General features: G+C 37.9%; 1 protein-coding gene across 1 annotated transcript in view; it reads right to left on the bottom strand.

Annotated features, from left to right (window-relative positions):
* Positions 1-16,517, bottom strand: part of SCAPER (S-phase cyclin A associated protein in the ER) — a 322,376-nt gene that overhangs the window by 164,346 nt on the left and 141,513 nt on the right. Inside the window, exons 21-22 of the mRNA XM_067534777.1 lie at positions 10,328-10,464; positions 5,020-5,085 (exon numbers count right to left, since the gene is read on the bottom strand). Of these exons, the coding sequence (XP_067390878.1) occupies positions 5,020-5,085; positions 10,328-10,464 (203 nt within the window). The remainder of the gene's footprint in view (positions 1-5,019; positions 5,086-10,327; positions 10,465-16,517) is intronic.

Here is a 16,517-nt window from a genome sequence, read left to right as displayed (position 1 = left end):
TTATCTATAAAGAATGCCAAGATGAATAGGTAATAAACTTAGTTTTAGAACCATCCCATTCAGGACCTGTCATCCAAACATGAATGAGGGAGCAATGACATCTATTCAGCAGTACCTTTAGAAAGTATGGATCAAAAGCCTGGCTTATCTCCAGTAATTAAACGGATTCCTATTCAGCCTATGAAGTTGCTAAACTTTCTTTTGAATGGGCCCTGACTCTTAAGGGACATAAAAATCCTTCAGCAAGTCATGCCTCTTTAATACAAGTATGAATCCAGTTCGCTAGGGGACATTGCAATACCTTCTGATCTTTCTTGGGACTTTCAAAGAATACAAAGAGAAGGTCTGATCTTTTCCATCTTGGGTCCTAGGAAGATAATGTTTTAGTGTCCTAAACATATCAAGAAAATGACATTTCTTTTGTTTAGGAGGAGATGGATTTGGGGAATAAGAAGATAGATTGATTTCTTGGTCCTTAACAGTATATCTATACTGCAATTGAAGCCAAGGATTAGAATTCAGACACAAGCCTAACCTCCCTTCTGTCTATACAAGAATCGCTCTAACCTAGGACTTGGAGCCAGGAGGGTTAGAGCCTGAGTCAAGCCAGGATCCAGGGTTCAAGCCCTATTTCTTGCAGTATAGACACAGCCCCACTGGACTTGTGCTCTGGGAGTCTGCCAAAAGTATTCCACACTCCCACAGGCTGACTTTCTTTGTCCTCTGGATAGTCAAGTTTGGTGGACAGCTAAGTCTTCCCACATTGCACCATGAACAAATGCTAGAGAGGAGACATTTTGGGAGGGCACTAGGAAGTCTGGGATATGGGTGGTTGGACTCAGGCCCCCATAATACAGTGTAGATGCTGGAGCCCCAGGCTAGGATCCAGGTTCAACAATTCCTAACCTGGGGTTACAAATTAGTGTAGATGCTCAAACACTAGATAAACCCAGGGTCTGCTAATTGATGTTCTATTAACCCTGGGCTTTCAACTGGGAGGAGTTTCCCAGCTTGGGCAGACAGACTTGTGCTAACTCAGCTCAAGCTAGTGCACTACAAACATGGATGTTGCAGCATAGATGGTGGCTTGGGCCAGCCACCCGAGTCCAAGCCTGACTGACCCCCTGAATTTGAGCATGGGTGGTTAGCTCAAGCCACCGCTTGTGCCATAACATTCACACTGTGATTTTTGGTATGCTGGCTTGAGCTGAGATACCGCGAGTCTTGTCTGCCCAAGCTGGGAATCACACCTCCCAGCTGCAATGTAGACGTGTTATGGAATGACAGGTCCTTTGTGTCAACTTTCAGATAAAGCTAGGCAATTGTCCTCATTGTAAACCTGGTACAGGTGACAACATTTTAAGGATATCTACAGGATAAAGTGGCCAGTTCTCCCATCCTCTGGGCTACCAGGTATACTATTTTAACTATTAACTGAAACAGAGAAACTCGTACCAAAGGTTCGAAAGGCAAAAAGGAAGAAACATAAGATTTAGCTTCTAAGAGAGTACAACTTTATGAGCCAAACTACTATTTTCTTATTTATGCATTTCAAACAGCACTAGGTTAAAGCACAGTAGGGAACCTTTAGTCCAGCTGTTCTCAGCTGGGGGTCCATGAGTCCAGATCCCTGTTGGCCCACAGAGCAAAAGCCTCAAGCCCAGGGGCAAGTTAGGGGAAAGGCAGGGGAGGCATTGCCCCCCAAACAGCAGTGCCTTGCACCCAGGACTGTCCTGCTCTGGTTAGCTCTACGCATGCTCCCAACATCCTCCTCTCCCTCCCTATTGGGGCCAGTCCCCTGGCTGGTACCATGGAGCAGGCAGCTGCAGCATTCCCCCATCTCCTGCTGCTGCCTGGGGCTGCAGCTGCTCCTCAACTCCCAGCCCCCTTTGACTACTTGCACAGCTGGTAAGAGCAGCTAGGGTGGAGGGACCTGGCTCTAGGGCCTGCAGAGCCCGCATGGAGCAGTGACTGTAGGGAGGAGGGGTCCTCCCTCTGCCTGCACACAGCCCCTAGCTACCCACTCCCTGCACCCTGAGACACCCCACTGCCTGAACACAGCCCCTAGCTACCCCCTCCCTGCACCCTGAGCAGTTTTTAAACTTTTTGAGCTGAGCCCCCCATTTCGAGTTATAATTTTTGGTTGTTCCCCCCACCAACACAGATAGGCTGGGTGGTCTGCTGAGGTAAGTCGGGGGTAAAGGTGGCGCTCACTCCCCAGGTTCCATCGTGTGGAGCAGCCCCACCCCGCAAAATAGAAGTCAAACTACACCTATGCCCACCTGGCAGCCAAAGCCCTGCAGGGCCAAAGCCCTGAGCCCTTCACCCCCCGCATGGAGGCTGAAGCCCAGAGCCTGGAGCCCTGAGGTGCCTCCCTCTACTGGGCCCTGCAGTTTTTATAGCATGTTGGGGGGCCTCAGAAAGAAAAAGGTTGAGAACCTGTTTTAGTGCACACCAGCAGGTTCTACACAGACCAATTAATGCACAACATATTAATGTGCTTTACAACCACACTTCTGTAGTGTGCATTGTCACACAATGTAGGCAAGTCTTTAGAAACTAAACAGCAAGATGCTACAGGCCAATCTTTGATCTTCTTTCTTATTTGCTAAGAGCCAATCGCCTTTTGATACCTTTCTTCATTCCTTGAAAAACACTCCCAGATTCGAGGGGTAGAACATGCCCTAATCTATTGTGTCACTTTTTTCACCACCTCCAAAAAGTTCCAAAGGCCCTGTAATGTACATTTGAGATTGGCAGTTTATATGGAAGGTCTCACAGCCTGGGCAAACCTGGGCCAACAGAGCAGAAACATTTTCTCCCCTCCTTATCCTTAAAGGGGGCTGCAATGCTGCTCAAATAGCAAACGAGATCTTCAACAGGAATGGAGCTGTGAGGTACAGGTTGCCAGAATCATCTTCTCTATCTATGTGCAGGACTCATGAGAAGCCATAACGATTATTGGTTGGGTGAACCTTAAGCAGAAATACCAGTGGACAGACTAGATTATGGATGGTACTGCACAATTAAGCTTCAGTAGTTGTAAAAACAATTTCATTTCTAAATTATTTTCTATACTTGTCTCTTCTGCATTACAATCATATTCTGAGTGCATATTTGCTCAATCATTCTTCTGACTCTTAAACTTCTGTTAATTCACTGGGTTTGCATACCATTTTTAACTTAATTGAAACAAATTTTCTGGTCCCCAACTTCCTAGATTTGCCTACCAATGGGTTAATAATGTATAGGCCTAGAGGCAAAGTGGCCAGATCCTTACTCAACTGGCATACATTGGTGAAGCCAATGAAGATCTGGCTCAAGATATACTACCAATGGCAAAAGTTGTTGTGACGTAAATGATGTAATGACGTAAATGATGTAACTGACGTAAATGAAACCTGCAAAAATTCTTTTCTCTCTTATGGGCATTATACCATAGGCCTGGTCTACACTGGTGGCTTAATTCGAATTAAAGTCCCTTAATTCGAATTAATTACTTCCAAGTCTACACTTGCGCATTGTTAATTCGAATTAAGGAGTCTTTAAAACTGAATTAATAAAACCACCTCTGCAAGTGGATTAGTGCCCAAAGCGCATCAGTTAATTCGCATTAGTGTGAGTGTGGACACAATGGGACTTAATTCGAATTAACTGGCCTCCAGACTGTATCCCATGATGCCCCATTTCAGTACTCTCCCCCAAAGCAGCCCCGGGAAGATTTAAATCTTCATTTCCTGCGGTGAATGGGTTTAAAATCCAAGCTGCAATCACCCCCCCACACACACCACAAGCCCTTTGCAGTTTGTCTCTTTAAGGGTTTGAAAGATTTCACACACCCTCTCCCCGTGTGGTGAATGCGTTTTAACTGCCCAGCAAGCCCTTTGCAGTTCGTCCCTTTAAGATTTGTCCCTTTGAAAGTTTAGCCCTTTAAAGTTTGTCCCTTTGAAAGATTTCACCACCCATCCCCCTCCCTGTGTGGTGAATGCGTTTTAACTGCCAGTAGTGAGAGGAAATTCTTTGCTACATTGTTTCAGTGGCCAATCATAGAAATTGATACTTTAAGAGTTTATTCACAGTGCTACATGTGGATATATTATATCATGCTTTCCATCAGTGAAATGGAAACATTTGTATCACTGTATTAATATACTAACTGACTCTGTTGTTATTTATTTTACATTCTACAGACACCTGTAGAATCAAAATCAAAGGCAAGCAATATACAGTGGGTGGTAGGGGGAGCATAAAAGGCAAACAGCATACAGGTGGGGGGGTTGGTTTGGTGAAGGGAAAAATCAAAGGCAAGCAATATACAGGGGGTGGTGGGGGAGCATAAAAGGCAAACAGCATACAGTTCTAATGTAATCCAGGATAAGCTGCGATGTATTTGTCACAGTCAAAATGAGAGCATAGTTCAGCTGGCTCCATGTGCCTACAGCAATGGCGCTCAGGGGAGTAAAAAAAAGCATGAAAATCCTTTTCCTGTTTGTTTGGGGGTGGGGGAAAAGGGTGGGAGAAGCAGCGCTCCATCCTGGGATGATGACACTCGTCACAACAGACTTTATGGTTAGTTGCACTGTGGGATAGCTTCCCACATTGCACTGCTTTCTAATTCGAATTAAGGCTGGCCAGTGTGGACGCAAGAAACCAGCACAAACACTGTAGTGTGGACAGTCTGCAGCGCTTTCTATAAATCGCTTTCTGTAATTCGAATTAAGCTAATTTGAATTAGTGCTGCAGTGTAGACATAGCCATACTGTAGGCTCATTTGGGTCACTGGAACCTAAAATGCTGGTCTTTGCTAACCTCTTTGTTTACTGTGTTGAGAAGGATATTTCACATCTCATCACTGAAGTGGTAATGGTGCTGACTTTCTGTGTCAGTAATTGATCTGTAGTTCAAAAGGACAGTATACCAAGTATTGAATGGAAAGTTTACACATCTGCCCCTATGAAAAAGTTTCAGATGCACATGTACAAAAACACATACAACTGAAATATACAGTTAAATACTTACTTTGCTTTGTATGGTGATTCAGAGGTGGCATTTTTTGCTTCCATTAAACTTTCATATTCCTTAGCCCTGGGGAAAAATATTTATCAACATTGATTATTTTTTAATTATTCAATGTTTGAAAATCAATTAGATAATTCTAACTTTTGATTAATTCTACTTCATGACAATGTACAAGTCACTGACATTTCTGAAAATCAGTTTTACTTGTAAGCCATTTTTGTCTTTTCATCAGCCATATTAGTTCCTAAATAACAGCCAGTGACTTGGTATGATTGTTACAATTTTAACTTCACCTGTTATGTATTTAAGATATTTTAAGCTGATTTTCAAGATCATAATAAATGGAATACACAGCAATGGAGAGAGAAATATTATTTTTATCCTGAAAATGTCATCACTGGACTAGATGAAAACATTAGTAATTTTGACATGTCTAATGGATCAAAAGATAAATTTATCACAAGCGTTATAATTAACATTTGAATTGTCCATACATCTGAGGGTACAATTAAATCTTCTATGAAACACTAATGACAGTACTATAGCAATGTACCTCCTGAGATGTAAAACTCTAAAATAAATCCCTCTATGAATGTCTGCTTTACTTTGGGAAATGTAAGCAGGACTCAACAGCATAAACCTGTTTAGAAACTTAAAAGTATTCTTGTTTACACTGGCCACATGCCAAAGTGCAGGAAAATTTGAGACAATACTTCTTTACCATTGCTTAGCGTGGCTCCATCTGGCCTTAGCCAACAGGTGATAACCATCATCAGTTCATCAAACTCAGAGGATTCACTGCAGCGATTCATTAACATTTAATATATTTAGCGAAACAAATTCATACTATGATAATGCAGAAAATTTAAATTCTCACTTCTTACAGAGTCCTAGTGTGAAAAAAATATTCAACAGCGCAGATAGAAAATTCAGCTCTGGATCCATTAGAAAAACCTACATTGACTTCATATTCAGAAAGAAAATGACGCCATATGCAGAAACTAATGTGGAGGGGTAGTGACGTTTGGGTTAGGGAAGGCTGCTGCTCAGTACTGCTAAGTTTCTATTGCTAGCTTTGCTGCTGACTCAATCTCTGACATTCGGCAAGTCATTCAGACTTTGCAAAAAGAAAATCTGGACACTTCTTTAGGTGCCCAAATGGGAAATGAGTTATTTTGAACATAAAAATTGCATACTGGATCAGACCAGTGATCAGAGATCTGTGGGCTTTTTCTGACACTGGCCATCACAAGCTGCTTCAGAGGAAGGTGTTGAAACCCCACAGTAGGCAAATATAAGATAATCTTCCCCCCACGAAGGTGTCATCCTGATTGCTAACAGTCATTCTTCACCTTAAGCCTAAAGAATTGGGTTTTATATTCCTTCCAAAACTATTTTTTAGCATTAACTCTTATAACTCTGGATACCCCTGACTGTCCAACCCTTCTTTGAATCATGCTAAAATATTGGCCTCAATGATATCCAATAGTAATGAGTTCCACAGTCTAATTTCATACTGAGTGAAAAGTATTTCCTTTTGATCAGTTATCCAATTGCTATCTTTCAATTTTATTGAATGTCCCCTTGTTCTTGTGTTATGAGACAGGGAGAACAGACACTCACAATCTACCTTCTCTATACCATTCATTATTTTATATACTTATATCATGTCCTCTCATTTATTTCCTTTGTAAAATAAATAACCCCAATCTTTTCAATTTTTCTTCATACAATAGCTTTTCCCTGCCCCAATCATTCTCATCACCCATCTCTGAACTGCACCCCTCAATTATGTAATATTCTTTTTGAGATGTGACCACCAATGCAGCACATAGAGTTCCAGATGAGAGCATATAATTTATTTATATGGCATTGTAATATTTTCCATATTATTCTCCATTCCCATTCCTTTTGCATCCTAACATTTTGTTTGTTTTTTTAATGTAGCTGTACAATGAGCAGAGGTCTTCACTGAACTGTCAGTGATGCCCAGATCAGTTTCTTGAGTTGACGCAGCTAATTTAGAACTCTCTAAGATATCCGAATAGTTCGATTTTTTCCTACAATGAGCACTACTTCGCATTTATCTACTGTGAACTTCATTTGTCATCAGTCCCGCTGAAATTCTTCACTGTCTTGCCTAGACTTGACTAACCTAAACCACTTAGGATATGGTATGTCTACATAGCCAAAAAAAAAAAAAAAAGGACCTACAGCAGTGAATATCAGAGCCCAAGTCAACTAACTCGGACTCCACGAGCTCACACTACAGGGTGGAAAGTAGCAGTGTAGATGTTCAGGTTTGGACTCTGAAACTAGGCAAGGGGGAGGGTCTCAGAGCCTGGGCTCCAGCCTGAGCATCTACATTGCAATTTTTAGTCCCGCAGCCTGAGCCCTGTGAGCTTGAGTCCATTGACTTGTGCTCTGAGACTCAGTGTTGTGGATTATTTTATTGCAGTGTAGATATACCATTTGTGTCACCGGAAAGTTTTGCTACCTCATTATTCACTCCCCTTTCCAGATCATTAATATATATATTAAACATGACTGGACCTAGTAAGAAACCTTGAGGTACTGCACTATTAACCTTTTTCCATGATGAAAACTGACAATTTATTCTTACTTTTTGTTTCCTGTCTCTTATCCAGTACAAAGGCACTGTAACTTGGAGTATGGCCCAGAAAAGTAAACCAAAAATGAATATTCACCTAAAATATGTATCACAATTTTTGTGAAAGGAAGGTTTAAAATAAACTGTAAATGAGAAATCACAAAACATATTCTTTCATTAGTTTCTTCTATTGTCTGAGTTTATTATTTAGTTCTCATTGATCATCAATCTGACATGCAGACACTGAAGTATTTTTGATAGCATCCACATACATGTTAAAATGGGATAATTTGCCTAGATATACATCAGCTATTACTACAGCACCAGTTTAATGGCTTAGGGTTATAAATATTATTAATAGACCAACAAAACTTTTACCCTGAACTATAACCCAATGATCACAATTTGTCCTTTCATTCACCTTTGCTCTTGGCTGCTTTCATATTCTGATTTAAAATCTAGCATCTCAAGAAAGAAACAGGAACCTATTTTAGTGCAGTTACTAGCTTCAACTCAAATTCAAAATCTTACAATTTCCTAAAAACTGAAATACATTAATAATTGCTGAGTTTCAAACCTAAGGGGGGTTTCCCTAGGACCATATCACTCCCTAATGAAACGGTGCACAACAGTGGTAAATACATGCTGAAATAAGGTCTATAGATAACTTACTTTAAGACTTACAGGGAAATGCTAAATGAATTATTATTTCTGCTTTATGCTCCTCACTTTCCACCCAACCCCCAAAAATTAGTTAATAAGGCTCTTAAATCTACAGTCCAACTAAGTTCTGAATTGGGTTTGTATAGTGACTCTCAACTGTTTGGTGGTCTTAGAATTCGGATTACTGTTTGACAGAAATGTGGTAGACATCACATAACTCATTTCATATAGTATTTCATAACACTAAGGTTCTTGCTTCATCTGCTTTAACCATCTAGTCTAATAAAGCCCTCTTCGGTGTTCTGAATATGGGAAACCCTTCTCTTCCATACCAATAATGAGATTTCATAAGAGTATCCAGACAGTGTTTACCAATACTACAGTGACTTATTAAGGTGTCAACTGGTAAGCTTAAATGTAAAGCAATATCTGCACAGTTAAAATTAATTTACCAAATGGAGTATATACAAAGTCTTTTACTAAGATTTTGTTTTTGCTTTAAATTTTATGGAACAATCTTTGTTCTGGACTGAACCATACATTATATTTTTGCTGAGCCTCTTATAGCTATGTTTAAATGTTCAATACTAACTCACAATTATCTTTTCTTTTCAAGGTTAATGACCTAAAATAACAGAAAATTATTTGGCCATGCCTTGAAACTAAAAGTATAAGTGTTAATTATCTTGCATTTCATGTTTTTCTAATTTTTTTTAAAAGATTTTGAAGCATTCAGTGCACATTTCAATAGCCTATTAAATTAAATCTGTAAAATCACACCACATGAATATTAGTGGTGTAATTTTAATTAATGTTTTTGAAATATGCTGACTCATGACACATTAGAATTCAAGGTGTACTGACAGAATATTTCAGTTATTGATGCCAATAACAAACAACTGGCTTGATCCTGTATTCCTTACGCTGACACATTTCTCACTGGAACTTTTATTTGAGTACGGAATGTAAGATTGGACTCAACGAGTGCAGTAAATCAGCAATATGAATAATGCAATATATATGAACAGCAACATGCTATCCCTAGCAATCAGAAACCCTGATAGGAATGCAGCCACTGTACTTTCAGTATATGCATCTAGTGAAACAGTGAACTCTAATTTGGTGATCATATAGGAGAGGCTTGTAGCCAATGACAAAAAAATCTATCGTACAAAAGAACAAAAGGGGAAGGAAAGAATTTGAGGCAACAAAATAATTAAAGACAGAATAAGTGTATCTGTGCAAGATTTAAGTTACCATTATTACATCATAGTAATGTTAATTAACTATTGTTTTAATAAATATATTCAAATAACTTCTTCTTAGCACAATTAAGAAAGAAAAAAATGTGTTAATGAATTCTTAGACTTTTTTTTTTTCTTTTAAAGTAAGTGCAAGGGTTGTTTTAAAAAAGAAATCCAGATTATGATATCCTATTGTTGTTGTGTTAGCCTGTTGGGGACATTTCAGCTATAAAACAGACACCACAGTTCATAATATAATGATGCCCTGCATATCATTCTGATCTGCAGATGTCACTTTTTAGGCTAATGACAAACTACAGGTCTGACAATTCACTTTCCATTTTAAGATATTTCTAACTTTTTCTTGTTGTGACAGGCAACAAAATTGATTAAATCCAGCCATGGGATTTGACACTATAGCAGTCTGGCTTCTATTTGTTGATTACTATTGATTTTCTTTGATACTTCATTTAAAAATCAATAGCTAAGAAGAAAAATAGGCATGGTTTACACATACTTAAACATACTATTGTATTCTGGAAGAGGCTACAGTTTTGGCAGGGCACTGGCATCCAATTATGAGAAAAGCTCTTAACAGGTGAAAGCAAGGGCTCCAGATCGATATTCAGTTTTCTTTCTCAATCAGAGAAAGTGGCTATAAATTAGGCTCATCAGTGTTATTTTCAAGACATTTCTGAAGCAAATAACTTTACGCTTTTTTTTCTGTGTTCCAAAGTATTCTTGTGAAAGGACAAAAGATAAGTTTAGAGAAAAGCTATATTAGCATTACCTGGAGTTCATCCGTGCCTTCAGCTTCTTGGCCTTCTTTTTAGTTTTTTGCTTATCCTCTCCATCTTTTAAAGGTTCTACTGGAACAGAGCTTTCAATCACAATATCAACAATGTACTTCTTCAATGACAGGTGCTCCTGCAGAAGACATTGAAATAATATTTTAAAATAAGTGTATTTCATTTTTATAGCACATGAGGAGACTCAGATTCTGCATCAAAAGAACATCAATGATAAATATTTAACAAAAGGTTGAGTTTGTATCTTTTCAATGTCATCTGTCCTTTTATATTACAAACCAGTAATATGACAATGTTTCTGGGAACACTTTCTGATAATTACAAACCAAAGACACACAGACACATCTTTTGGTCAGATCAAAGTCAATGAACAAGTCAATATTAGCTCAAGAAAATAAGTCAAACACAAACAAAACACATACTACTTAATTAAAAAGACAAGAAAAAAACAAAGCCATTTATGATGTTGATGCTGCAAACACTTACAGTACATGAACAGTTCCATTGACTTATCTTGTTGTAATTATTACATTGTCTTCCACAGAACTCCAAACCCACTTACAATTAAGCACATCTTAAGGGTATGTCTATACTGACAGCAGCGAAGTCGCCACTATCAGATTGACTTATCTGGATCAATTGAGCAGTCAGTGAAGACCCGCTCAATCGATCCAGAAGTCGACGCTAGTAAACCACCCCCTCAAGTGGCGCAGTGCAATGAAGACTCTGCACAGAAGAGAAGAATGGCAGTCGATGGGAGTTATGCAAGCTACTCCATGTAGCTTGCGTAATTCCTGTTGACTGCCACCAAATCGCCAGGTAAATGTAGACCAGGGCTAAGTGTTTGCAGGATCAGGGCCTATATTTGGCAAAACCAGAATTTTTTTCTTACTTCCTAGTTAACTAATACTGGTAATGGGACATTTAATCCATGAACATTTTTATGAACCACTGAAAGAGAAGTTTGTTTTAAATTTCTTTTAGCAACTAGTGAAGACTGGTTATGCCATTCTCAATTAACCAAAAATGTTACTTATTTATTTTATGCTGGATGGAAAGCTAATAAAGATACAGCAAAAAAAAAAAAAAAAAAAAAAAAAAGGCAATAAAATACACTGCTCAAAGCAAAATCTTAGCCACTAATAAAACAACCTAACGTATCAGTTATAGATATCTGTCGATATACCACTAAAATAAATAATGGGTAATTATGTAAACAATAAGAGACAAGATGTTAACATTTCCACATACCTAAGGTGCATTTTGAGATGAAGACTAAAGATTTAGGCACAGATTCAGCCTAGGTATAACAACTGAGGTTCCCAGTATATCTCAGGTGGCAGGGCCCGTGGTATTGGAAAATCTGCTTGGAGTGGGGTAGCAATGGCACAATAACCTCTGCATCCCCTGCTCCAGCTATGAATCTGGCCAATATAGGCCAAAACTGGTCAAGGCTAGCCAGGGTGGGGCATGTCTAGGCTTGTCAGAGAATTTGCTGATAGTTAAGGCTGCCCAGTGACGGCAGTGGTGCAAACATAACTAACTGTCTTCTACAGGTCACTGCCAGTGGGGTGCAACTGTCTCTGCTCCAGCTGGAGTGAATATCTCTTATGTCTTTAACCACTCAAAATATGAGTCATTCAGTGAAGGGCTTTCTATTCTCAATGTCACTTTCTTTCTGAATTCAACCTTTCAATATGTAAAAAATTGGGTTTCTTCTTGCTTTACCCTTTCCCAGAAATATAAACTCATCAGCAACATTTCCCCAGTCTTCTGTCCATTTCTAAGTATACTATACAATCTCCATATTGTTGTTGTCCTCCATGGATCTCTCTTCTTTCTCTCCAACCTCATCTCTTCCAATCTTTTTCCTTCATTTGCCTAATTCTTCAATTTCTTTTTGCCCCAGCTTGTGTGTTCACACTCAGTGGTAGATCCTTTTCCCAGGTTGTTCCTTTCTTGCTTAATTGACTCTTTTATAACCCATCTCAATATGCATCTTTTCTCCCAGGGCAATGACTCCTAACTTTTTCTTTAACAAAACAAATAAATCCTACTCTCTGGATTTCTAAGTTTCCTCAATGATGTTCTCTGAAACTTAACCACTGAACCCCTGATTACTCTTGCTCTATCATACACACAGATCCTTCCTGTATTATTCTAATATAACCTGAAGACTTACTTGTATTTTTATGTCTAAACTATAACTGGCTGGGAAGCATCTTATGATATTTGAGTATAAAAGCCAAATTTTCAGGGAAAAAGTTTGGAAGGGATATAAACACTTCGTGGTATAAGCCAATCACTAACGGATGGGGATTATGAAGAAATTTTCCCTATGAGCATGTTATTCCATTAGGCTCTGATCCAAAACTCAGTGACGTTAATGGGAGTCCTTCCATTGATTTTAATGGGCTTTGGATTGGGCTCTGTCTATTGCAGAGTTTTTCTTGCATTTTCTTTGCAAGCATCTTGCACTGGCCACTGTGCAGTTTCTCAGAGAGAGAACTCTGAATTAGATGGACTAGTGGTGTGATCTGATATCTCAATTCTTATGGTCCTTTATAAAAATAAGTATTACTATATTTCATGATTGCATTTTAAATAGAGTTAATATTTTCATTTAAATTTGCAGCATTTTTCAATTTTTTTGTTTTACTGAAACCTTTTAAAAATGTTTTTAAAATTTACATACTTAAAAATTGTTTGCAAATATTGCAAAAATAGAAAGTGAAATACAGTAAGAACAAGACTAGTGAGAAAAACTAAGAAAACAGTTGTCTATACACCATTTTAAAAAAATTACACCCATCTCCAATTTTTTGGTGCTGTGAGGGAGAGCAAAATTATTCCAAAAAGATTAACATAAAGTCCCTCAAAAACATACCCTATAAATATAAAGGGACCAACTGTGGCTTTGTGGCTTTACACTCCTCCAGAAGCAGACCTGGAAGCATATTCTGAGTCACCATCTGTCTCTCAGTTTCTCCTTCTCCAGGAAAGACGTACCCTGTGCCAGCCCTATAGTTGGCACAGTAAATGTCCCCAGTGCACTGACTGGCATGTTGAAAGGTGGAGCCAAGGTATGGGTCGTAGGTTGAGGGGAATAACATTGTACCTTATGCCCATTTATTGTCATTTGCATGTGCACGGAACAGACCAAAATCTGAAAAATACTTCATAACATTTCTACAATAAGGTTACCGTTAACCCACATTTAATTCAATACTTCACAGCATCACTGGAGGCTATGGATAAAAGATGTATTTCCTTTACTCCAATTGTCATTTTTTTTATGTATAGAAAATCTGTTTTAGTTCATTTTAGAGGTTTTTGTGACTCCCTCTGAGTCCAGTTGCACTTATGGGGCTCAAATTTTTGTTGCATTCTAATCCATTTATTTTCCTTCAGGATCCAGAAATGTAATGGATCCAGCCACTGGAAAATTAATAGTTCTGGCATGGAGGGAACATGTGGGGGTGTGGCCAGGAGAGAGGGGATGAGTAATTGTTTTGTCCAACAATGTCAAAAAACCGATACCTATAAAGACATGATCTCATCAAAGCTGATATCCTTCTTCTTCTCTGAATTAACTTTTATAGCCAAATAAGATCAAAGCTCTGGTCTACCAACCTAATTCACTGTATGAAATGAAATAATTCATACTAAGGTTTAAGATCTCAACACTTTATCAAACTGTTCTAAAATTAATTATTTTTGTTTAAATACATGTGAAAAAATATTCACCACTTACAGCGTTACAATTTATTGAAAGGAATGTTATTTGTCTTTCATGCTCAAATTTGCATTTCAGTGAAATAACATCAGTCACCCCGTAGGCTGCAGCTTTTTTCCTAAGAGCAACCTGATCGTGAGGTAGCTCAGTTTTTATCAAATGTCATGTATGAAAAGTAAATGTCAAAACACATATTTTACATAAGATAAATATTTTGCTTTTTTAAAAAATTGTTATTAAAGCAATCCACTCTCCCTAGTAGGTACTTTCAATTGCTGTACAGAACATCGCACATGAATAGTGTGGTCCACGGCACAGGAATAATAGGCATAGCAGTTCTACTGCAGCTCTTCTGAATTTCATAAGAATTGCTCATTGAGCACCAAAAGCTTTCTTTGAAAACCATAGTTTGTGCACATACACATAATTTGCTACCTCCAAAAAGACATGTGGAAATCAGTAAAAATTCAAACTGCTGGAAAAATATCAAGATCTGCCCACACAGACAGCATAAGAAAAGCAGTATAGATGCTGAGAGCGATTTTCTCTCTTATTGTTCTGGACTCTCTCAAGTTTGGAATTTAAAAACATTCTGCTCTCATTTTGCTCAGCATAGCCATCTGGAGTAAGAAGCAAACCACAACACACAGACACTTTGGCATTCATAAATACAACTTTTAATTTAAATTTTCATTGCTCAATAACACCATCTGAGATAATACCTTCTTTTGATTCTTCCAGAATGTCTTCGGGCTTGTCTACATGAGAAAATTGTACTGATTTAACCAAATCAGTTTAAAAACTGATTGAGTTAAATCAGTGCAATCTCCATGACCAATCACTCTTATTTCAGTTGACGAGTGCCTTAAAACTTATTTAGCTTAAGTTATAAGGAATTCTGCATTTATCTTGCGTATTGAATAAGGTGTTGTAGAAAAAACAGTACTTGATCGTCTAAATTAAAGATTGTATCATAATGCAGATGCACAAGGGGGTCGAATTAAGGTTGTGTGGACAATCATAAATCTATAATTTCCTAACTTTCAAAGATTTGGCTTTTGCAATCAAAATGATGACTCTTGTATGTGATTTCCTGGGTTTTTTTAAAAAAGAAAAAGGTAAAAAAAAAAGTCTATTTTCTGCAACATGTGACCCAATGGTTTGTATAATCCTAGATCTACTTCTGCTTCCAAATGTGATTAAAATATACACTCATACACTCCTGATGTCACTCAAAAGTATTTTTATTGCAAATAGTGGAAATCACAGATTCCCATATTGCATCTTACCTGCTTAGGCTGATTAAAGCAAAATTTAATTTGAGCTAATCAGCCCAAGGCAAGGAGGAACATGAAATTAACTAGATGCATACATTTCAGTGTCTATATTATTTGTATTACATTTATTAATATACTAAGGCTTCTCTTTTTTGTTCTTGTACAGTACTGAACACATTTTGAAGAACAAAATAAATGAGAAATTTCATTCTTATTATATAATTAAACCTTGAAAATTATCAGGATCGTAATCAGAAGATGCCCTGTTCTTTTTTTAATTGTTACTAAAACTGAAATAAATATAAATAAAATTGAAACTAATAAATAAAAACAACAAGAAGAAAAAACATTCTGGGCCTAATTTTACAGCAATACAGATACAGATAGTATTTTCCAGAAAACAACTGATCATATTTTCTCTTACTCGTTCAGGAAAAATGTATGCCTGTTAAAAAACTAAATAAATCTTTGTGACATTTCCTGGAAAAAGGCTGTTTAATTTTTGTAAAACATTACAGTACAATCTAGCCTAGCAAAGTCAAAATAAGGCTGGAAGTTTCTATCTTAAATCAGATGTATGCAAAATGAATGTTAAACCAATATTATGAGTAAGAAATCATGCACATCAACCCCAGGAAATTCTAAAACTTAAGTAATGCAATGTTAACGTGGTCATATTGCACATCCTGTATATATTATGTTATATACATTTAAGGAAAGAATGATTAATATATTCAGCGTTACATATATTTTTCAGTGCTCCGTCATTCTTGATTATACAAGAAATGAGATTTCTTCCATTTCCCTAAAGAATACTATTCCACTGACTAACAAACAGGTCTCATTATTTGGGACTTTCCTCTGATACTCAGCTTGAATATTCTTTTGCTAAATTTCATCCTGTTAATTTTTGCTACATCCCTGCAAACATCCCTGAAAAGAGAAAAATTAATGGCCTGCAACTCTGCATCCCCTAGGATGTTCCCACAAGGTTTTGCCTCTGGAGTCTCAGCTCCCTAGCACAAGAGTGGCAAAACTCCTCAAACTCCTGATGACTCTTGGTCCCTAAGGGAACCAATAAAAAATGGAGCAGGAGCCAGCCTCCAGTAGTGTTAATCAAACTCTCACAACCATTGCCCTTCTAGTCTATTCCTGACT

The sequence above is a fragment of the Emydura macquarii genome, unplaced genomic scaffold (genome assembly GCF_026122565.2).
Source record: "Emydura macquarii macquarii isolate MOO-44397 ecotype Brisbane River unplaced genomic scaffold, CSIRO-AGI_Emac_v2 contig_3451, whole genome shotgun sequence".
Lineage (NCBI taxonomy): Eukaryota > Metazoa > Chordata > Testudines > Chelidae > Emydura > Emydura macquarii.
This window is presented reverse-complemented; position numbering and strand designations above follow the sequence as displayed.